Here is a 24,057-nt window from a genome sequence, read left to right as displayed (position 1 = left end):
TATCCCCAAAATATAATTGGCTGAAGCAGTTGCTGGAGTGGTTTATCTTGGCTATACCAGCTACTTCTGCTTTCAGTTGCTGGTGTAAGAGTTGTTGGTAGCAGCCTGTGGTCCTGGAGGACACAGGGAAGTGCACACATGGCAGGATTAGTGCTAGAGAGAAGCAAAGGTCCTCTCAAGTGATAGAAAAGTGCAGTGGCCTCACTGACCAGAAAGGCTGGGCAGCTCTGCTGGAATATTTCAGTCTGTTGTGTGCACGACTGCAGGCGGCTGATACCCCTGTAAACTGAGAGCATTACTTACTGAACAGCTCTTCCCAGTCAGCATACTGATGCAGAAATACTTGAAACTCTGTATGTGATCCAATGACCACCCTCTCTCCTGGCTTTACCTGTATTGTAAGAAATTCTGAGCTGCCAGTGCAGCTTTAGGCAGGGCCCAAACTTACACTTTTGCTGCCAAATTGAAAAATTATTCAGAATATAGTCTGGAAGAGGAGCAGGGAGAGTGTGGGATCACAACCCCTGATTTTCCTACAATTCAAGCACAGTATTCTTTCCTTGAAGTGGAATGTGACTGTTGTCTGAAATCTGCTGCTCTGTAAATATACTTAAATACAGTTTAATTGTATACATTAAAGTGCAACATAATCATAAAGAGCTTTCCGTGTTTCTGGAAGATCTTGCTGTTGTTCTTTCAACCTTTTATTATAAAACTCTATTGTAAGAAATAGACACCTCGAGTATTAGCTGAATATAAAAAGTGTTTAAGAAATAACACTATGGACTCTATGGACTAACCACAGGTAGTGATGAAAACTGTTTCATTGTCTTTCAGAGGCTATAAAAATACCTAACTCAGGTTAACAAACAAATGTTAAAACTTGCATAAACACTGTCAAGGCAAGGTTGGCAATGCTGATTCCAGAAAAGTGCAAAGTAAAGCTGGTTATTAAACAGTCTTTCTGATTTAATGTGCAGTTTGGGTTATCTAGGAAGTAGTTAGAATGCATATACGAACAAAAACATTCCAGTGAGGAGAGAGTGTTAAGAAGCAATGCTGCTAGTTACCTGGTAGAAATGAAAACTAACTCTGCTAATTGAAATAGCATTAATGGAACTTTTAATTGTCACTTGAAAGAGAATCACTTTTAATCTTTGAAGGTTACAGAGATGGCTTTTGGGATAGTATATTTTCCAAATTTTGATATGGTAACTAGCGCATTGCTAAAGATGAAATAATTCAACAGTACCAAAATGCAGATTGGCATTTGTTAACAAACAAGAGCAAAGAAATGATTAGTAATTGCATATTAGTCCATGAAACAATCTAAACAGTAAAGTAAAACAGCTGTTAGCAGATGAGAGTAGTATAAGTCTGCTACATGAGTGAACAGCAGTAACATGATTTTCCTTTTCTGTTACCTGTTAGTGAGGGATCTTCGGTACCGTCTCCAGATACCTGGCTGTGAAGATGAGCATGGTGTGTTGGTGAGCTTAAGCGTTCCTCTTGTTCTTGAAGGGAGATGGAATTTTTGTGGGGTACCTTGTTCAGGCTCATGCCTAGACTGCTCACAGGGTTCATCTGTGGGACTTCTGTGATTTTTCTGCTTGGTGGCTGATAAACCTGACTATAGTGGCCTATGGGATGATATGCTGGTTTCTCAGATTTGCTTTCATCATCATCATCATCAATGATAACTAATTCTGCGCGGATAACCCCGTCGTATCGTGACAACTTTTGGTCTGCTTCTGCATCGTCATCATCAATGCGCTGATAACCCATGAAAATCATTGTTACTGGTTCAGAATCATCCACGTAACATGGTACAGCTTGGACAATGCTGTATTGAACATCTTCCTCATCTTGAGGTGCAGGGGATGTTTCATTAAGATGGCAGGGACTTAAAAACCTCGTCTCATTATGTCCTTCTCTTGTATTTTGGTAAGGTTTTAAGTTCTCATGTGCAGCTTTTCTTTCTTCATTATGTATCATCCTGTTCTCAGGATTAGTGTGCACTTTCTTCTCTGAATGGGAAAGTACTGGAGAGGGAGACCTTGGCTGTATTACCTTTGGAAGATCAAGCCCATTCTCTTTATGTTGCTGCATAAAGAGCTCTGGTTTAGAGGAGAATTCTGTCTGATGATTGCTAAATCCATTCATCTCTTTTTTGTGAGTGTCTTCCAGTTTTGGGCCAGGGACTGATTTGTCTTTCTGAGGAGTAACTGGCCTGCAAAATTTGTTTGCAAACACAGGTTCATGGTACTCTGTGGGAGACTGGGAATTTTTTTCAGTTGCCTGCCGTAGCAGGTCCTCCACCTCAACAGGAGCAAGTTCATCCATCCCATTTTGTGTTGTGCTGCCATTTGAAGACACTGCATAGACTGACTTCCTGCCATCGTCATAGACTTTAATTCCTGTCTCTTTAAACTCTTTTGAGGGAAGAGGTATTGTTGATAACACTGTGTTTTCTCCTGTCTTCATGTCTTTCTCAACTTTAATTTCCATGGCAAACAATGCTGTTGAAAGAAATAAGTGCTTGAACTGATAATGCAGTAGCTGCAAGAAATATTATAGAAGAGTTCTGACAGTGATGGAGATTGACTGTCAGAATGTCAAATATTTGAAATTGTCAAATATTTGAAATTGTCAAATACATAACCAATATACTGGATTATTATTTTTAATGTCCCCTTCCATCCTGTCAAAACTTGACATGGAAAAAAAAATTCCATTTGGATCTAATTCTGTGAAGGAAAAATAAGCAGTTGAGGAGCCAGTTTTCATTATGTGATTGTCTGAGAAAGTCAGATATCGCCTTGGCCTCTGGTGCTGTGCTGGGCAATAGCAGCTGAAAGAGCTCAACATGCTACAAGGCTAAAGAGTCTTAGGCACTCAAAGGTTAGGAGGCTTTGTAGTAGTTGGGAAATAACCAGACTACTGCTGGCTGTCCAGCAGGTGTAAGTGTGGCTAAAAAATGTGAAATGTATGATATGAAGGGAGGAACTACTTAAACTTATGCCAGGTAGAAGAATGAAGTGCTGGGAAGAAAACACTTGATCATTATTCTCAGTGGCACATACCTTACACCAGTGTCCCACCTCTCCATTTTGATGACCTTACTGATTAAATAAAAACAACATTGTCCCATATCTGTAACGTTTATCCTTCCCATAAAGTGTATTAGATTCAATTTATAGGAAGTCTTTGTGCATATTGATGCCTTTTGGGGTTTCTCATAAGCAGTACCTTTTCTCTTTTCTTCATCATCAGTGGCAGAATGTGCTGTGTTTTTCAGCGCAGAAGGCCTGAAATACTTGGGAAGATCTGGTATGCTGGCGTATATGTAGTCTGCTGCCTCTGAATAAAGAAGATCCACAAAGCATTTAGTATGTTTCCACTGACTTCTAGAAGAACCTTTTTAAAAATTTGTTTTTGGCTAAACATACCTTTTTCGACTCCTGCTTTTTCAGTCTTCACAGACTAGGAAAGAGAAGCATTAACAATAAATGCGATTAGTCAGTTTTAAGATGTTAACTAGACAGTGCTTTGCTTTGCCTGATAGTTTTAACTTTTTGTGCTCACAGCTTCATACTGTGAAGGGGCTAAAAGTGGAACATGCTCAGTTGGAGCATGGCAAGGGAAAAAGTGAAATTTTTCTGGTCTTTTTTACCAATATGATTCCAAGTTACACAAGAAACAACAGGACATCATAAAGTGTTACTCAGTGACACAGCCTCACACTGTGGCAAAAGTTGGTTGGCTTCAAAGATTTTCAAAGGCTCTGCTTTGGCTTTCCAGTTGTGCTTATCTCCCTGTGCATCTTTAGAGAGAGAGAGTGTGTAGGAACAACTGGAGAACTGAAGTTTAGTTTCATCACTGTATTATTTGAGTGTTTAAAATGACTTTCAAGTTATCTGAATGACCTTCTGACAAAGACTAATGAGTGATATTATTAAGTCATGTTTCACTATAACCTCTCTCAGGGACTTGGGGGGAAGCATGATGTGGTTTAGCTGGGCACATCACCTGAAAGAGCATGAATACGTCAGCCTCTGTACCCTCTCTGTGCCTGTTATGTCTGTCTCTGGCTGAGATGCAAAGTTGGTGGTTGGTGTCAGTGGCAGTGCTATTTTTTTGAGATGTGCTATAGATGGGTAATGATAGGAATTGCGCCTCCACCCCCATAAACAAGCAGATAGAGACACTTGGGCACTTGAACAGTGTAACATCTTGACCCCTCTTGTATTTGAACTACTGTCACTTTAGACAAAAGCTCATGATCACTTACAGGATCCAACTAGTTCCCTTTTCCCTAGTTATTATGATGAATGAGTAATGAATTCTACCTCTGGAGTAATTTTGCACTAACCTTTATTATGTCTTCTGTTGTTTTTTCAACAGACTTAAGTTTCTTTAAAATTGCTTCTTCCTTAGCTGAGACTTCCATTTCCTCTTTTTCGAGAGCCTCAATTTCCTTCTCCAGTCTGCAATCACAATTTCCTTTGATTTAATACCAGGTGTGAACAACATGGCAAATTCAATACATTGTGAACATGGACATTAATGGGGCTGGTTCTACTTACCCTGACAAATTTTGCTCTAATATGAGATCAGCTTATGATTTCACATGCATCAGGAAATACTGTGAAATAGTATTTTAGGTTTTTTTAAAAAAGTACCTGCCATAGATTCCTTCTGAGCCTACTTTGAAAATGGGCTGAAATTAACTAATTTTTCAGAAGGAAATAGATAAGGAATATAGGCCCCCACAGCATTTCCTCATGTCTAAGCAAATTTTCTCTCCTACATTGTCTCAATAAATGTGATTACTCCATTGTAATTAAGATGTAGGAATCTAGTCTACAGACACCAGGGTTATGATTTTATCTGTTTCTAAATTTTGTAAGTGTACTTGTACACATGAAAAGAAGCAAATTCTTTTGTTGTAAGAAAGTCAGAAGAATGTTCTTGTACCTGGTAGTAATTAGAGTACATCACCTCATATGCTATATTTTATGTAGCCAAACTGTATTCAGGAGTATCTCCTGCGGAGGAAAGTTCTAGTCAATCTATAACTAGAAGGTGTGGTTCCAAAGAACCACCTCTATCAATGGAAATCAAATTGCATTCATATTTCTGAGGGGTAGAGTAGGTATCATTTTTTTGATAAAATAATAATGGCCTTTGCAAGTACTTTTTGTACATAAAACAGCTCTTAACTAATTTTCTAATATGAAAATACAGCTAGAAATCATACTAGTGATGTGCTTTACGGGCTACTTCTGTGAAGTGGTAACTTCATAATTGTGTGCATTTTGAAAACTAAGCAACCTGCATAGTGGGAGGATGCTTAAGAGACTCAAATCCGAAGCTTTGTTGTTTTCCAGTCTGTCTGGGATTGAGAATGAAGAATTTACAAACACCCAGGATGATGAAGGGGCTTTCTGTGGGAGGTGTGTATGTGAGTTCAGCTCCAAGGTGCCAAGGCAGTTCTCCATGGTTTTGCATGCGTGAACGTAGGTTCTGGCATTTCAGAATTCTTTGCTTCAGTAAAATGTGTGTAACAGTGCTTGACTGACAGTCTGAAGATTAATTCTTCAGGGGAAAAAATCTTGATTAAAAATGCAAGATATTGCTGAGGTGGGGTGGATGTTATTGTAGCCTTCCTGATAGACTAGACCAGAGCTTGTGTAGCTACAGACTTAAAAATACTACTAAGGTTTAAGGGCTCCTCTTTGGGGCTGTGTACTAAGTCTTTTACAGACGTACATCTGTCCTTAGTCACTTATCAGTATTTTGTGTACTTAATTCTCTGGGAAAAGTGCTGCAATCTTGTTTTCTGGAAAGCGTTCCTTTTCAGCAGAACAGCAGTAATGTAAGACACACTGGTTCAACATACCTAGAACAAGCAGCTGGGAACATTAATGTTTGCAGTGTTCACTCAAGTAATACCCTTACAAGTATTACCAATGATTTTTGTAAGAGAAAACTGGGTAGAGCGCATAGGTGTGATATATGTTGCATCAGGTGCTAATAGCAATCACTTTCTAAGATTGCAATTAGGTGAGATTTCCAGCAGTAAGAAACTGTTTTTAAGGTTCTCCTTATTAGAGGAGGAGCCTTGATTGTACACATGTCTAATCAATGAGAGATTTGTTTTACAGACTACAAGCCTACCTTCTATGAATACCAAATACACTAACTTTGGATATTCTTTAAGACAGCAGGATATTCAGCAACTGACTTATCTCTGTCAGATTTTAGCAGTGCGAACCAGAAGTATCTTGCCAGTTAAGACTTGACTGATGGACTATTTTCTTAAAAAACTTTATTATGTAAATGGCAGATTGAAGCTCAGCAGTCAAAACTTCTTTTGGGCTATTGACTTCTGCTGTAGGTTTATACATTATTTAAAAGGGGTCACAGCTCCCTTTCCCTCCCCTTTTTGTTTTATGTTAGATCTATGTTATAAGGTTTCTTGGATGTTAAAGCTAAGTGCAATGTTTAAAGCATCTTTTTCCTAATTAGAGTTTTTATTTTCTTAGCACTAAGATGTTTGATGAAACACTGCTAGACAGAAAGGTCCAGGATAAAATATCTAATCTCTATGTATATGAGAGAGGGAGAAATCTATGCCCAGTTAAAGCACACCTCTAAGGTAAAGTTTCTCAGTCTTTTCTCTGGTGACTAAGGCAGTGATTTAAGCAGGTGTCCCGTATCCTATTTTTTTAACTCCTTCTAGTCAAAACTGCTCCTTTCTGCATAAGTTCGCAGTTGTTGGGTTTTAGACAGAAATGTGCCTTACTAGCCTAGTAGTCAGGAAGTCACTTTTCCATGAAGCTCTAGAATCAAGTCCAGATTTAACTCTGAACTGGGACTTGAACTGGATCTCTCATGCTGTAGGTGAGGGCCATATAGCTGCAGTCTCCTGGTTCATCTACCTTTTCTTTTTAGGATCATTTTTGGAAGATCTTCTTTTAACTTGAAACAACAAAAGCAAATTTCAAAACCTTCTATATTTGAGTGAAATATGTCTTCTGTTGGTTTTGAACATATGTCAGAAATTAATGACTGTAGTCTTAAGGCAACTGCAACTGACACCACTAGTTTCTGAGATCAGCCAGAGTAGAGTTACAACTAGATGATCTCAGCCAAAGTTACAAATAGAATAATGATGGCCTATAACCCTGATAGAAAAAAAAAAAAAAGGTTTATGTTTTGACTTATTCTTTAGTATGGGCTAAGATCCATGATATTACACCAGAGTCAGCGTTAATAATAGAAACCTGTTCTATTCATCCCTTTAAAGTAAGCAGACCAGAAAAGTTGAATACAGGCTGGGAGAGAAGCATTATTTATCTCTTTCTGTGTGACTGCTTGAGGAGTCTGAATTAACACTGTGGCTTTTGTGTGATTTAAACCCAGATTTGAAGAGCTACGATAATAGGATACTAAGTGGACTTTTATCTGTTAGTGAGAATATCCTGGTTTTTGATACACAAAGTTATCATAGACCTCAGAACTGAGATGTGAAGAAAAATGCATTCTGGATGAAAGTAAAAGCTAAAAAAAAAAAGTATGTAAAAGCAGATAACACTTTGGACCTGGACTCTGCAAGATGCCCTTAGGACCCTGCTCAAAGGTACTGATTATAGCGCTAAAATGTAAAAACTTTATAACGAGGGGGATGAATATTCTTGGAGGGCTATAAAAGAAAGTAGTGCAATGACTACGTGCCATATTTCTGCACTTCTTACAGAACAGTATTTGTTTAATATATTGAAATGTTGTATTTTTACATGAGACTTGATAACAATATTATCATAATGTGAACATTAATCATTAAAATCTCACAGAAGCATAATGAACTGAAGAATCATTAACTTTTACTATGGGTTTATTTCAGTCTGGACTCTAAACACACAGGTGGAAGAAGAGGAGAAAAATCCTGGAAAGGTAATAAAAAAAGGGGTGGTGAGGAGAGAAAGAGAAAACACAACCCAAAATAAATCAAAGATGATAAACCCCATATAGTTATCTGGGAGATCAAGGAAAGTATTATTTAAGTTTATACACACCCATACCAACACCCACTTCATATGATAATTAAGAAGACTGATTCAGTGCTTAGTGGGGTTAGGGAAAAATTCTCATACCTGTGTAATGGGAATTGCATCTAGACTGTAAGTGTCTCTTTTGCACTCATACTTGCAGTACAGACATAGACTTTTTGGTTCATTTTCAGAGGATGTTGTGAGTGTGCACGCTGGAATTTGTTGAAAGGAAAATTTTAAAAAATGTAATCTGTGTAGTTCAAAGAAATCAAAGTCCTTTTGACTTTGTGCAGTTGAAAAGTTAGGCCAGGATCTTTGTGGTGCATTTAAATCTTTAGAAACTTTTAAATCAATGACATTTTTTATGAAGTTACATCACAGTTTCTATTTGTCTTGAATCTAGAAGCTATACTAGCAATTACAAGAAACTATCTTGAACAGTGCTGCTGTGTTTTGTAGAGAAATGGAAGTATGACATAACTACTGTATTAAATCAATCCTTTGGATACTTGTCCTTCTCTCCTTGAGTAGTGTTCATTATTGAGAGGGGAAAATAAGTATTATGGAGGTGTGGATGAAAGAAGGAACCTTAGAAGCCAAGATACTAGATTGGAGGCTTCTCTGCCAAAGTAGTAGCTGAATTAAGAAATTCTACAGAGTATACCTCACTGCTGCTGGCCACCAGCTGATCTGATGGGGTTGTCACCACTGCCACCCCAGAAGAAAAATAAATGGCTTAAGAATGAAAAGCAGATAGGAGGATACCACCCTGGAGAATACCCAACTGAGAGGAAAAGGCAGTTGAGCAAGTCCTCATGTGTTTTGAGGCGAGTCAAATACTTTAGGAGCTCTGGAGTCCATCTAGCCTTAGCCTGCCTTCATGTATCCCATTACAAACCATTGAATAGACCTTAGTTAACCTGATGGGTTTTGTGCATTAAGTATGTTGTTTAGCAACTAATTTCATCAAGAATGAGTGCTATTAGCTGAAGATTAAATGAGAAAACAGGACTCCTAATTCTTCATTTAGCTCGTACCTCATCCAAGGACATGCTTGCTTGGCTCACAGTAACTTCTAACATGTAAAGAGGGTGAATAGGACAGATAATATAAATGCTAATTTTTGTCTGTAACCAGAGCATTCAGCTATTTGTCTGCAAGGTGGTTCAGGCAACTCGCTATTCACTGTTTTGTTGTTGATACAAAGAATGGAACTCTCCCTTTTATCAAAAAATGCTCAAATCCAAACTGATTAGCAGACATACACTAGTTCTGTTTGACACCCGAGTAAAGAATGTTTCAAAACAGAGGTCCCATTTAGGAGGGTGATGGAAAGGCCCATGCCACTACTGTCAATAATCTGCCTACAATTGTGATTGTCCTCTCAGCAGAAAGAAACAAAGACTGGTATAAGGGTATTCAAAAAGTCTTTAAAGTGATTCAGATCTTTGAAGATAAAACCCATGTAGAATAATCATGAGAGTGGACAGAATCTGTCTAAATGAAGTGAAGTTTAATAACCAGATTAAAGAATTCTACTGAGCTTCTCAATAAGAGATTTTACCTGCTACTGCATGACATGTGTCTACATGAACAGTTTAGTAAACTTTGATTTACCGGGCAGGTTAAAGGTATGACTTCACGTATATGCAGTCAAGTGAGCTTTTGTTAGCTGGGGTGATATCTATGGCATAACAAAAGTACTGTGCAAGTACTGCATGGTGAATATTTTGTGCTTTTTAGTGGACTGTTCACACTGAACTCTGTATTGCTAGGTTTCTGTATTGGTGCTGGCTGGTTTGAAACTGGGCTGGGTATGTCTAAACAAAACGTAATGAAGGCAGCATGGATGTTTTTCTAGAGGCCTTTGCTAGACAGCTATTGAGGCGTGGTAGGAAGCATAATTTATAGCAAAAGATGCTTGATGTGAATAAATGTGCTTAAATTCCTAGTTCAGAGGGAAGTTGCCACATGACTCCTGGTAGGTTCTTCTGCCTCAATTCTCCATCTATAAAATCAAATGTCCCTGTCTGAGTCCTCTGTGTATCATGAAGATAAAAGCTGTCAAAGACTCTAAGGTGTGTAGATTGTTTGGTTATGAAAGTAAGTATATCAGTAATGAAAATACTTCTTTTGATATCAAGGCCTTACAAACCTCTAAACTGTCTTTCAAACTTCGGCAATGGTGAAGTAAGTTCTCTTAGTTCAGGGTGGCTCAGGAATGTAACTAGGAGCGTTTCTGTACAGACTTTCATTTCTAGGATGTGTTATACCTGTGAAGCTGTTATTGTAAGAGTGCAGACTGTGTCATTTTGTGTTATACTTTTTGTCAGGTTTTTTTTTATTTTATGCTGATGTAAATTGTCTGATTCATTTCACTACAGATAAACCTGAAGTATTTTAGATGTGCGTCAAGGAGTGGGAATCATTTTAAGGAGGAAACAATTTGGTGGAGTTTCACAAGAGAAGGTCACAGGCAGGAAAAGTTACTTGGTAACACTGGTATTGACAACAAATGGGTGTGGAAATACTTAGTTTGCCATGAAAAAAATCAATTGCCATGGAAGAGCAGCATATATAAAAATAAAAGAGGAACCACTCATGGATTTTGTTAACTAAGTGTAGTAAAACAAATAGCTTTATATTCTTGGGTAAAGAATAACATTTTTAATAAGATGAGAGAGGCCAGCAACTACAATCAAACATTTATTGCAGTATTTATCCACTGTAGTTCTTACAGAAGCAAGCAAATTTATTTAATTTCATTTTCATCAGCATTTAAATTGCTGGTTTATGGTCAGAATGTCAGCCATCTAGATACACAAGCATTACTTGTGCTTGTAATTACCTGAATCTGGAACTATGCAGGAAAACAATTCATACCTAATACATTTCTCTTAAATGCAGGCATATGAATAGAAACTATTAAGAAAACCCCAAAGAAACAAAAAATGAAACTACAAAACAAAAAACAACAAAACAAACCTGTCATCCCTGCATTCTACCTACATGGAAAAGGAATTCTAAAATGGAGTCTTTTGTACATGCTGAATGTTAACCAAGTCTGGCAAAAATTCCAGTGGGAAGGTAACAGCACATTTCTATAGTTAGGCTGTTAGAGGCTCAGGCATACATCAAGTGTGTGAGCTGAGGAACCTCCGCCTTGTTTGGTGCAATGTGTGTTCTCTTGGTCATGTGATACAGTACTAAATGTGCAGTCTTCCCATTCCCAGGGTATCTGCATCTACTCCTTGTAATTATGAAATAAAGACAGGCTGAGATGTTACATCAGGATCCATGTTGTGATTTAAGAAAGCAATCAGAGACAAATGATTGGTTTGGCACTTTCTCCTTCCTTAAAGCATGAATGCATTTAGAAATCTTCCTTTGAATGCCTGCGGGTATCTTTTAAAAGACCTGGGAACTTCCAATTCAGATAAACTTGAATTTTATAACCCCTTGTCAACTTTTGGATCCAATCTAGAATTAAAGCAGAGGGAAATAATCATTTGTGATGCTAATTTATCTGCATCAGTGAAAGGAATTTTTCAGGTTTGAAGCTCCAGTTGGATTACTGCTTTACTATTTGTAGTAGTGATAAATTCTAGTCATGCTAAAAAAAAAGTTTATATGGCTATATTCAAAGAAGTAAAGTTCACTATGTGTGTTCAGTTTTGGAGGAAATAAAAATTAAGGTGACTAAGCTGATCACGAATTCAGGACAATAATTAGAGTATCAAAAGATTCTACAACTGTAGTTACAAACCCAGGATTCTGCGAGAGCTGGAAATGATATTACGTATGTGAATAATCAATCCTATTTTGCTGAAATCTCTGAACTAGTTTGGCAGGAAGTTTTTTAAGTCCTAATCCTGCGTTCCAAGACTTCCCAGGGATAGGACAGGGAGGGACACATCACCAGTGTTGCTGTGAGATAGCTCAATTACAATGACTCAGGTGCAGAGAACCCTAAAAGTATGTTATGAAGTGACAGACTAGATTTAGGTGCTGGAGATACCATACTCTTCCTGCTAGAATATTTCACTGGTTTTAAGGCAGTCAGTATGTCAGGAGTTCCGTAGCTTTCCTTTTTAGTGGCATAGACATTCACAGATCTCCACTATAATAGCACTGCTTGTTCTTTACTTATATGTTGTCAAATGAATTGGCAACAGTGTAGAGGTAGGTTCTGTCAGGAGAATAAAAGCATCCTTCCCCCAACACATCCACACACCAAACCAGTTCTTGATCCACCCAGTGCTGGGAGAAGGGATGGACTTCCAGTGGGCTGGTGGGTAGCTACTCGCTCAGTGCAACTTCCCCATTGCTCCTAAGCCAGTCCTTCCCCATATGGCTCTCTTTCCTGGTGATCACACTGTCATAGGGACCCCTCTTGCATGTCTTCATAATCACAACCTGCTGGGACATTTTTAGAGCACACCGTCTACCTCCTACCACTGCAACAAAGAATTCTACAGAGGTGCGTGAAAAGCTGCTCTGTTGAGAAAAGTGCTTTCAAGCAAGGAGTCAGCATAATTATAGGACAAACTAGGACTAGGCTGCTGCCTGTCAGCCAAGAGAATTATCGTTTGTGTCAGAGATGGAGTAAGGAGGGAAGTGGGTGGGAAATAACTGGAGGAGATAATCTTGGTGACATCTTTGCCAAAAGAGTGTGTGTAGGAGGACAGTGGAGGAAGATAAGAGTATGGAGGAAGATGCTATTGAACCAAAATAGAGGAAGAAGCCATAAAAAGGATGATGAAATTTTCCAGAATCTAAAGAAACAGGAACACTTCATCTTTTCTGTGGGTGCTAATAGGTAGTACTAGTCAGTATGCCTGGACCCAGGGAATGAGCTGATTGTGTAGAGAGCCCTGTGGTATTTGGGAATGGCTAACTGCAGCTAAACAAGTACCTAGAATCATGTCCATGGTAAATAAGGAGTTTGTATGTGAGACTGTCTATGCAGTTTGATGTTAGCCCTGTGTGGTAGGGAGGCCTTAGGCAATGAAGTTTGTAAGAACATCTCTAATAAAAGGTAGAAAAAGGCCTTTGCTGTAACATGCTTCTGGTAATAAATTGAGGACAAAACAGCATGGAAGATAAGTGAGAATAAGGCGAGTACACTAATGGGGCTAGGCAGCTTGTACTGTTCTAAAGTGCTTGTGATGGTAGAAGTCAGGTATTAAAGGCTGTGCAGGACCTAGTGAAACTGAAGAGCTTTTAAAACTATTTACTGTTATTTTGAAATTCTGATTCAACAATTGCTATCTCAGAGCAAAACCCATATACTGTGGCTTACATCTATTGAGTATAGCATGAAAGGGATATCTGGAATTTGAGAAACAAATACTCTGCAAGATATTTACTGTGCAGTTTCATAAAATTCACAGTATGGAAGCTTGCATTGTGTATTCTCTAATTCTAGCTGACTAGAAAATATAACAAAGATTGCTTTACTTTGCGTATGAAACTGCATATGTTTAGCCCTTGCTGATATTTTAATCTTTTACAGAATGAGGTAGGATTTTAAAGAAGGGACCATTTTAACGCAGACAGAAGGGCAGAGGTACTACTCTACCTGAAAATGTCTTGTTCCAGCTCATGAGTCCGTTGTTGATCCTCCCGATTCTGCTTTTGCATTTCTTCTTGCTCTTTTGGAGTGAGAGAACTAAGGCCATCCAACAGCCATTTTTCTCGCAAGGCCTTTTTCTGATGGGGAAAATTACAGACAAGTAAGTGTACTTTAAAAGTTAGGCTATTCAGTCATTTACTCTGTCTCGATGCCACAGGCGTGATCCACATTCTTGTGCTGTATCTAGCATAAGGCAACCTGACAACACTGAGTGCCACTAGAAGAGAAATACTAAAAAAAATTTGTGTTTTTGAGATTGACTTAAAACCAAAATCATTAAGAACTATGCCCTGCTGTACTGGTCCACCCAACAAATATGTAGAGGATATCAGTTGCTACCTGTAACAGATTAATATTTGTAAGTGGATTCAGTGGCGTGTTTGTCCTCACTAAAGCAAAACAGTTATATCAAAGCATACATATTACAGACTCATGCAAAAGGCTCCAGCCAGAAATGCTATAGTTTTATTTCAATAGCCCTGATGTCTGGGGTCATGGCATTGCATAAATTTGGGTGGGGAGGGGGAGTATAAAAGGCGAAAAGTTTCTGTAAACAAGGGTGTATAGGGGAAAGAGATCTCTAGGGAGTTAGTGATGCAATGCTATCTCGTGTTTACAAGGAACTTGAGTAGTGAATTCTCATTGCAGCTGGTGAGGATGTGCAGGGTAAGAGTAGGACTGGAAAGGTGGTGCATGGGTTGCTGATGTCTGGTTAGAGTTTCATCAGACCTGCTACGTATTTAGAACTGCTGTTGTAGGGACTACCCAGGGTTTACGTATTTACATCCTGACCTGTTTAGTGCTTGTGGAGTTTTTTCTGTACAGTAGTGGCTTATAAATCGGTGTATCGCATGTGTACAGGTGAGTGGATCTCTCAGTTGTGTTTTCAAATTTTGAAAAATATGGGTGTATGCACTAATTGCTTCCTACAGCTGCTTTACAATATGAAAGGTGGCATCTGAAAGTCATCAGAGCTCTTTAAAATATTCCTGGCATAGAAAAAATATTCATGGAGATAAGTTCTTATTTGCAGGCTAGTGGTTGTAAACTGTGAAAACTTTCTTTCATTGTTTTTAGTCCCTTCAGTCTAACTCAGGAATACATGTCCAGCTGCTGTCTTGGGAGTCAGGCCTCCTTAGAAAAACTCTTTCAACAGGGGAGAAAAAGCACACATATATGGTTTTTAATTAACCATGATTCTTCCATTTGTAATTTAGATTCCTTGAGCTGTCTGACTTCCATGTTAGGTCTTTTGTTTTTTTTCCCGATACAGTTTCATTAATTATAGGATGTGGATGATGATTAAATTGGATTTTGACTATTGCTGCTGTGAGGCAGAGCTGTGCCCAGCACTGGTGGGAAGACTGCATTAATCTCAGTGCTGCTTGCAGCGGCTGTTGGAATCCCTGCCTGTATCATGTGTGTTGAGACATTTAAAGTGTTGCCTCCTACGCTTCTCTGTTTACTGTATACTTTACATGAGGTTATTGCTGAGGCCCAACTGATGGAGGAGGGTGCGTGTAGGACCTGATTGCAGTTAAATACAATTTTCAGCTTACTTGATGTGTGACATACATGATGTGATAGAAACTGTGGCTAAAACAGGCTTGTTGGGAATTCTGTGGCACTCCACAATACTTTTTTTTTGTGTGTGTGTGTAACGTAGGAGCAATGTTTATAGTTGCCTTAGCCCTGCGGAACAGTATTCTCTCAACGCTGGATCTTAGGAAATCAGTGGGAAACAAGAGCTGATCAAGACTGATGTCCTAAGCCTGGACTTTGGCTGTAGGATCACTTGGCAGCACTTCCTGGCAGTTGTGTCTTAGGCTCAAATGAAATAAATGCAGATCTTTATAGAATGGTTTTACCTGATCTGGTGGATGCATGTAGTCTGGCATTGGCACAACTCTTATGGACCACAAAATACAGTTTTCTCAAGTTGGAGGGAACAGAGATATTAATTCCCTTTGAATCAAGCTGTTAGATTTTAATGATAAGCAGGGCTCCTAGAGAAGTGAGATTTTAATCCTGTCTGGAACTGAATTAGTCTAGCATTGCTATCTCAAAAAATAAATCAATAATTCCTTCTGAGAATTACACTGGGGCTGGCACTGTAAACCTCAGAAACAGAGAATGCCCATTGAAATCAACAAAAGCTTCATGTACGTATAGGGTTAGGCCTAAGAAAACAAACTCCCTAAATACAGGTATAACACAATAGTGTTATTTTTGCCTTTTCCTAGAATAGTTTGCTGCTGCTCCTAACTAAATGCCATGTAATCTTTTTAATTTAATTATCCAGTTTTGAAAGAATGACTCATTGTGTAGTTTGGAAACAGCCTTTGAACAACAGACAGTTTCAAGGCTGCTCCACTGAGGCATCGGCACAAGCCAGTGCAGGAGCAGCTGCTTTGGGGCTGTCGGGTTCTTTCTGCTGTCTAGCATTTCCTTCTGCTGTAAAGCGTCTCTAGCTCAGTGCTAGGTTGTGCATGTGTTATAGCACTTAGATGAAAGCACTTTCAATTTGCATTAGGCTTGATGTGTTAAGAGAAAGCGATAATTATATGTTGTGATGTGATAAGACCCTGGGAATGGCCAGCGTGATGCAAAGCAATCATTTTCTTTTGTAGTTCATGGTCACATCAGGAGTACTGTAACAATATTTTGCAAATTCTGTGAATAGTGTCCTACGTGTGCTCCAGGTATAACTCCACTGCAATCCTGAACAAAGCTGGACTAACACTGAAAGATTCTGTGCCTTCCAGTGAAGCACAGTGTTTTGAGTTTGTAGGTCTTGCTCTCCCAGTGATATGGCAGTTCACCTTATGGCATATTAGGGGAGGCATAAATAATTTTTGCAGTTTTCACAGGAGATGTTTGTTAACTCCTGGCATAAGGAGTTGTGTGACCAGCACCTACAAGGTAGTACTAATGGAGTTTGGGCACATCAGAAGCCAAAAACTTAATAAGCTAAACTAGAAAAGCTCTGGGAAAGTACATGCAAATCAGTTCTGACAATGCTTTGCAAGCAACTCTGTCTGGTCTTTTCCCTTGTTGCCTTAGTGAGAAGGATTCCAGGTAGGAGGAAGAATTAGTTGCTGGTGCATCTAGAATTACTTGAGGATGAAATTTCCCTTGTACCCTCACTAGCAGCCCCCATTACCCCTTGCAATTCCATGAAGCCCTATCCACACAGGTGTCTGTATTTGCTTGCATGTCCTCTACTTCATGTGGTAGAAGCACACGTGTAGGGAATAAATATTCCTTCTCCAGTATAGTTCTACTGGATAACTAAGACTTGTTATGATACCTCATCTGCTCTTTCTAGCAAGAAGGTAGCTTGGGGACAGCAAAGTCATTGGGAAGCTGGAACAGAGAATTACTATTTACAGAAAGGAAGTTTAAAAAAACTCCACAAAACCAAACCCAAACGCAACAAAAAACCCAACAAAACAAAACAACAACCTTTTAATAAACCTGTTGCTAAGGTTTATAAATAGGAATGAAAGACAAAATGAGGAACAGGATAGCAATATCCAGTTAACAGGAACATCTATATGACAGGGAGATTTACTAACCTGCAATAGCTTCCTAAGGGACAGGTGCAAGTTATGTTGAATAGGTCATGGAGCGCAAGATTTCACGATGCACAACTGATAGGAGTATAAATGAGTGAAATCAACCTCACTCACTAGGGAAATGAACCATTAATAAAATTTACTGAAGTGCCTAAACATTTTAAAAGTCTAAATCTGTTTTAAGGTGATTTCTGCACTAGATTTTGTGTTTGTCTCCATTGAAATACCTTGGTTAGTCTGAAACACAAATGTTTGTTAAAGGACAAGGCTTCTAGGGCATCAAGCAGAGCATGTTCATATAATAATGTTGCATCTGATATTAGGTGCCTGTCTTAGTACTCAGTTGGAAAAAGTAGTCTCCATTTTGGGTGCTCCAAATAGCTAATGATATGTATGTATACACCATACATACATATATATTTATATATTCAAATATATGTTTGATTCCCCCTTTGCCAAGTGAATAATTTCCTCTACAGATCCTTGATTTGCCTCATATGCAATATGACTGATTTTAATTTAAAACTTTTCTGTATGATATCTCTATGATTTCTCATAGAACAGGCAAACAAGTCGCATCCTCTGTCCTCTTCCAAAGGAAGAGCATTTCAGTAGTATTTTTCCAAGAGTGTTTTGGCTTCTGTAAAATTCCATAAAACCTCTTCAGAATAAGTGCAAGGTGGGGTTTTGGGTTTTTTTAACTTTTTATCTCCATTGTACCCATTAATGTTAGCTGAAGCCATGTACTAAATCTGTAAGAAAACTGCCCTAGGACTGCACACAGCAGTAGTAAGGATAAACTGAGCTGTTCTAGACAACCAGCTAATCCTTCCTAAAAGAAGGGCAAAAGATTCATTTTGAATTTATAGGCATGACAACTTGAAACGCAAATTGCAGTACTCCGTGTAACCATGTACTGAGATAAAGGAAGAGTCACACATTTACTGCTCATTAGTTACACGACTTGGGAAAGATATTCCCCTCTCTTTTAGGCAAGACATTACACAATTGGTTAAGCCTGTCCTTATGGTCACTACCTTCCAATAAAACCTAAGCAGAGGTGACTTTTGCATTGGTTTGCCTGGCCTGGTGAACTAGTTTATTTTTTTCTTATTTTTTTGGCTTGACACAGAAGAGGGTGAATGAAACCCAGGATCAGGTGTCTATTTTGAAGAGGAGTCTGTTTTAAATGTGCTTCTCCCACATTTGCCCAAGGAGACATGCCATGCTCCTGGTATTGGATTCAACGTATCTTTCTTGAAACTGTTGACCAACTCACATAATTAAAAGGGTATGTAAAATACCAAGTCTTGCATATTTCTAGAAGTGCAGATTTTGTCTCATCTGCTTACATGACACCTACTGCCAAATTGCAATAGACATTTAAAGAATGGTGGGCAGGGATCACTGTAATTTCAAATGTCTACAGAGGTGGATCTTTTGGTTTCTTAGTAATATGGACTTTGTAATCCTGTGTTTACTAGGCTGTATTTCAGGACAGTATTTGCAGCATTTATGCCCCCCCCCCTTTTTTTTTTTAATATACAAAGAAACAGCATTCTTTTACCAAAGAGTCATTAAACAAGTTGACAAGAGGCTAGAGTCAAATAAAAGTAGACTGGTTTTTTTTTTTCCTAGAAAAAAGTGCAATTAGACCTCATGATTGTGCTGCACCCTGTACCAAGCGAGGTGGCTGTAGTGGAATTAAGGAGTGAACACACCCAGTCTGAAATGTGAGGCTTAATTTTCAGCTCTGAGTTATTCCTGGTTATGATCTCATTTTATGCCATGGAAGTGATCAAATAACATTAGATCCTGACTGTAATTTTTTTCAAAGGGTAATACTTATTAAAGTCAAATGGAATCCTGGCAAGACTCCAAAAAGCTGTGAAAATTTGACAGTAAAAGCACAACTTAAATGCATGAAGATTTGCATTCCAAAATCGAAAACCTTTATTCATGCTGAATGACTTGAGGCTATCTTTAGTTTCATAAATCCAACACTTACCTTTAAATGTTGGTGTTTCATTTTTTCCTCTTCCACTTTTAGACGTTTCTGTGTAATTTCTTCTTGCAGTTTTCTTTTGTCCTACAAATTAAGAGAACAATAAAACTTTGTTTAGAGAAATTAATTGTTGCTAAAAAAATTGTTTGTGTTGTTCAGTAGGGTGAAATCAATCCATGCAAATAAAGCCTTATTTTAAAGCTTACATGGTGCTCAGGCAGGACATAATTCTTAGCAATAACAGCTCCAGCATTACCTATAAAGGTATGGTTTCCATTGCTCTTTCTCTGAAGTATGTTTAAACATGTTAATGACCAGAAAGCAGGGATGATCCAAATTAAAAATAATTTACTGCTGGGAAGGGTGGTGGAAGAAAACATCAAGAAATAACATTTGAGCACAATCGTACATGCAAAATGAGGTTAGAAATGGGTCCTGACCAAAATTCCCACACATCATTTAGGAGAGAAAAGAGTCTGCATGGTCTACACTGTGCAGCTGTGATACATCACTAAATGAGATGGGCTGTTTGTGAATCCAGCACTGAGTTTATGTATCTTGTGACTAATAGCTGAAATGGGAATAAACAAAGACTTAGAAATTTGTTACATTAGTCAAATAGTGGTAAAGATGAACACAAAGAAATGTATGCTTCATATTGTCGTTACCTCTCAATTTAAAAAAAAAAAATATTTTTCTCTGTGCAAAGGCTGTTTTCATGGCTGCTGAACTTCATAAGGAAAGACCTCAAGTAGTACTGGTATATCATAGTACCACCTTCATCCTTTTTGCTAGACATTATAGAATAAACAAAATGAGTGAACCGTGTCTGAACACTGGCAACACTTGAGCCTCTTGTGTCTTTGGATAGCTGCTGTTGCATGGCGTATCCTTGTGACTTCTCTATATGAAGCCAGACACTGATTTTTGGACTTTGTGTGCTCAGCAGCCAGTGGGAAAGAAATCATGCCAAAGGCAACTAACTTTCACTCTTAAAAGCTGTATTAATGGGCTATTCTCTTGATCAGCTCCTTAGTGCTATAAAATCCTGTTACTGGACATGGAAACTTTTGCACTTGTTTCTTGGTATGTTTTAGGGAAGTAAATTTAATCATCTGTTCTCCCATGCAGAAGTGATTGCTGACTGGAAGCTAATCCCCCTTTCCTTTCAATTAGAACAGATTACTGATAGTTTGTTTGGTTTTTTTTTAACGGAGTCTGTTTTCAGATAAGTATGGTTTAGGAAGGAGTTAAGTTCTTCACAAGCATAGGAAGAGACTTGCCCTTTAGGCCCACCTGAGGAACCAGCTGTGTACGGAGTGTAGAAAGCCAGTAAGGAGGTGCTGGGCATGAGGCTGGGAGTTGTTCTCCACTGTTTCCTTAGGATCTGAGATTTAGAAACAGGAGGAGCCATAGTGTGCTTGGCTGAATCACTTCACTGTTACTGGAAATTAGAGATTAGCAGTGGGCCCACAGGCTACAGGGACACTTTGTTGAAGGATAGGCAGTAGAAGAAACCACCTCTCCTTTTGGAGATCGATAGCAGGACTACAGGCTGGCCAAGCACAACTGATGGTATGCTGGGGTTGTGAGTGAGCATCAGTGATCTGATCTCTCTTGCAATATGTGAAGTGCAGTAGCCACCTATAAACACTATCTGTACTTTACAATTTTTCCTTGATGGTGTTAGTCTGCCTCTTTAATACACCAAACGGAGGTAGGGATCTTGCCTCAAGATACATGCTACCTTCATCTCTGTAGTGATTCTGAGTTTTGCTAATGCTCTTTAATATAGTTAACAAAGCTACTGATTTAGGATCACTACAATATGTAATTCTTCTGCAATGTCCCTTTTTAAAGACTTTATCCAAGAGCTGCTATGCTAGGTTTGGAGACACAGCATCTGGTCTTTGACCTTCATACCTTTCCTTATTTAAGAAATATTCCTGATCTCATTGTATAAATGGCCTTTAAATAACCCAATGTTAGATGAACAAAGTGTGACAAGAGCTTGTGTTTACAGTTTGTTACAATTCTTCGGAAACCATTTTTTCTCCTTGGTAAAGTTCTGGATAAGATTCTTAGCCAGAGAATGAACTTTTACTTGGTTTATACTATTAAAAAATATTCTAAGTCAATTTAAATATTCTTTTTGTACCAATAGAGGTGTGTACTAAGAGTTTGCCTAGTCTGAAATGAGAAGTGGTACACAAAACTACTGTGCAGAAAGAAATTAGAGTGTAAAGGTGCAAGTAACTGCATTTTAAATTAACTGCGTAGTAAGGAACCTATTCAGTAATGAAACTTCTGCTTGTTTCTTTTGTTAGAGGCCTATGTTTCTTTTGCATTCAAATTTTTTTTTTCCTCTTAGTTCTCTACTTATATCCTTTGGTATTCTAGCATGTTTTAACTTTACTGGTTGGTAATAAACATCCATTATACAATTATCCAGATTAAATAGGTTGAAATAGATTGTCTTTTATATATCCAGTCAAAGAAAGCTGAAGGTCTAATGCCAGAAGCTAAATTCAAGGAAGATGTATGAGGAACCTTTTTGAACCTTGTGTTACCAGAGTAATTTTAAAAACCTGTTAGGACACTTTCTACAGTGTATTCTGCCATTCTTTGTCTGCAAATCATGTCTTGCTGTACAAAGCTTTGACTATACATCTAATGGAATAAATGTTTATTCCTACATAGCCAAGCGATCCATACTTCTACTAAACTTCATTCTCTGCCCCTGTAGATAATCACGTTGCTGGCAGAAGTTCTCTAATCCTTTCTTACTACGCTCTTGTTAATGTGGACAAGATCTGCTTTTTGTGAAAAAGCACCTTCATCCATTGTGCATCAATGCAAGGTGAGAGACTTGAGACTTGGTCCTAATTTTCACTCCTACTGAAACATGTAGGAATGTTTCCTGACTTTTGATCATAGAAAAGAATTCTGTTCTAAACTGGATCTGTCTGAAAGGAAGGGAAATGCATCTACAGAGCAGTGTCTTGCTAGGTATCTTGTGTGCCAAGCCCATTAGTTTGTGTCAGTGTTCCACAGTGGTGCCAACATTGGTCTTGTTCCCATGGCAGATACCATGTACTGTCAAAGTCAATGGAGCAGTTAATGTTTTAGCTGATGCATTTCTTTTTCATATAATTTTCCAGAGGTAATGCTTGGTTATTGAGGGGTCTTATCTGCAGGTATGGACACTTTAATCTGATGGCATGAGACTGCAGAAATGTCACAACTCAAATCTTTAATCACAATTCAAATCTACCATTTTTGTTTTCCTATAGAATGAAGGATTTGATGAGAAAGGATTACGCCTAAGGTTCCTCTTTGACTGTTTTGTCTCAACGTTTGCTGCAGCAAACGCTAAAGCTTTTGTATTTTATGATACGTCAGTCTCTAATAAAATGGATGCATTTGATTTTTTTACTTGTTATATTCTGTATACACCAGCAGCAGGTGGAAGCTACGTAAAAGAGAAAAACAGTTCCTTTTCAGAGCCATGGTAGAATCAAAATCTCAATAATAATAATAACAATAATAGGGTTTTCCTTTTTGCTTTGCTACGTATAGAAAATATGAAAAAGAATTTGAAAACCCCTCACGGCTCTGTCGGAGCCAGATGCTGTAAAGGAGCCAGGCGTTTAACGACAGAAACCAGTCAGGTTTTAGTGCCAGTGTAGTTGTTTACTGCTCTGAGTGCCCCTTGCTATCCTCTGTTAGATCCTGTACAACGTACATCTTGTAGGTACTTGAAGTTCTGAGGTATGTTGCTTGGGACAAACCTTCCCAGAGCTACTAAGTAACTTGCAATTGTAATGTGTTGTTTTCTTAGACAACTTGTACTGCAGATTCTTAAATGTGATAACTTCACCTTATTTAAGCTCCTTCATTTCTGCACTGCATTATAACAAATACACTGAGTGTTTCAACTAAATGCTTTCAATTGATGAAAGTAGAGAGCAAATGGTTCCTTTACACAGCAAGTGTAATAAATGAAGTCATGGCCAGAACCTAATCATGATTTCCTATTTCCTGTAATGCAAGACACTAGAAGCTGTCACAGTTTCTTAAAAAAATTCTTCTTCAGGATTCATCTGGAGGCAAAGATGCAGCCGGAGGATGCCAACCGTAGTAGGTTCCTAGGAGTCCTCATCAGGCAAGCATGCTGCCCCATTCCTCCTGCTAGATACCAGGAAGTATAAAACATTGCAAGGCCTGGACTTCTCTGGAGTGCCAAAGCATTTCTTATCTTTTGAGTCCATATGCCAGAGACAAAGTCCAGATTATGAGTCTGGTTCAAACACTGTTACAGTTAAACAAACAAACGTACTCAAAACCTTCTAAAACATTTCAGATTATCTTATTGTGGGCTTGAGTCAGGTCTCAAGTAAATACAATAAATGGGCCTGTTGGCTTTTATCAAGTGTCGTAATTAAAACCTAACCTATTTGACTCCTGTAGATTTCCAGTTATGCCTTCTCACATTTATTTTGGTTCCAACAAGGTATTTTTTAACTCTGCCCACCATTTATTCAGCCAGTAGTTTCATATTCATATTCATTCAGCCAGTTTGTTTCATAACTAATCTATCATGCTAAAAATGTGAAAAATACCCTTGTTCCCATTATTTGTTTTTAAAGATTGCCTGTGACAGTGAGTGATCCTTTTGCAGTTTTCCTTTCATCCCAAATGGCCAAATTTTGTTTCAGTTTAATTATTTTATAACTGAACAGGTTTCAGTGGAGATCATCAGAGGAGAATTTAGATTCAGCC

General features: G+C 38.3%; 1 protein-coding gene and 1 long non-coding RNA gene across 2 annotated transcripts in view; one reads left to right on the top strand and one right to left on the bottom strand.

Annotated features, from left to right (window-relative positions):
- PALMD (palmdelphin) overlaps positions 1-24,057 on the bottom strand; it is a 56,213-nt gene that overhangs the window by 4,364 nt on the left and 27,792 nt on the right. Inside the window, exons 3-8 of the mRNA XM_074876595.1 lie at positions 19,279-19,359; positions 13,639-13,769; positions 4,373-4,487; positions 3,450-3,483; positions 3,250-3,360; positions 1,425-2,519 (exon numbers count right to left, since the gene is read on the bottom strand). Of these exons, the coding sequence (XP_074732696.1) occupies positions 1,425-2,519; positions 3,250-3,360; positions 3,450-3,483; positions 4,373-4,487; positions 13,639-13,769; positions 19,279-19,359 (1,567 nt within the window). The remainder of the gene's footprint in view (positions 1-1,424; positions 2,520-3,249; positions 3,361-3,449; positions 3,484-4,372; positions 4,488-13,638; positions 13,770-19,278; positions 19,360-24,057) is intronic.
- Positions 4,450-8,568, top strand: LOC141946575 (uncharacterized). Its single transcript, XR_012629876.1, has 2 exons — positions 4,450-7,645; positions 7,910-8,568. It is a non-coding gene; the product is annotated as an uncharacterized LOC141946575 (long non-coding RNA).

The sequence above is a fragment of the Strix uralensis genome, chromosome 8 (genome assembly GCF_047716275.1).
Source record: "Strix uralensis isolate ZFMK-TIS-50842 chromosome 8, bStrUra1, whole genome shotgun sequence".
NCBI classification, from domain to species: Eukaryota; Metazoa; Chordata; class Aves; order Strigiformes; family Strigidae; genus Strix; species Strix uralensis.
Note: the sequence above shows the minus strand (reverse complement) of the source record. Positions and strands in the feature narration are given on the sequence as shown.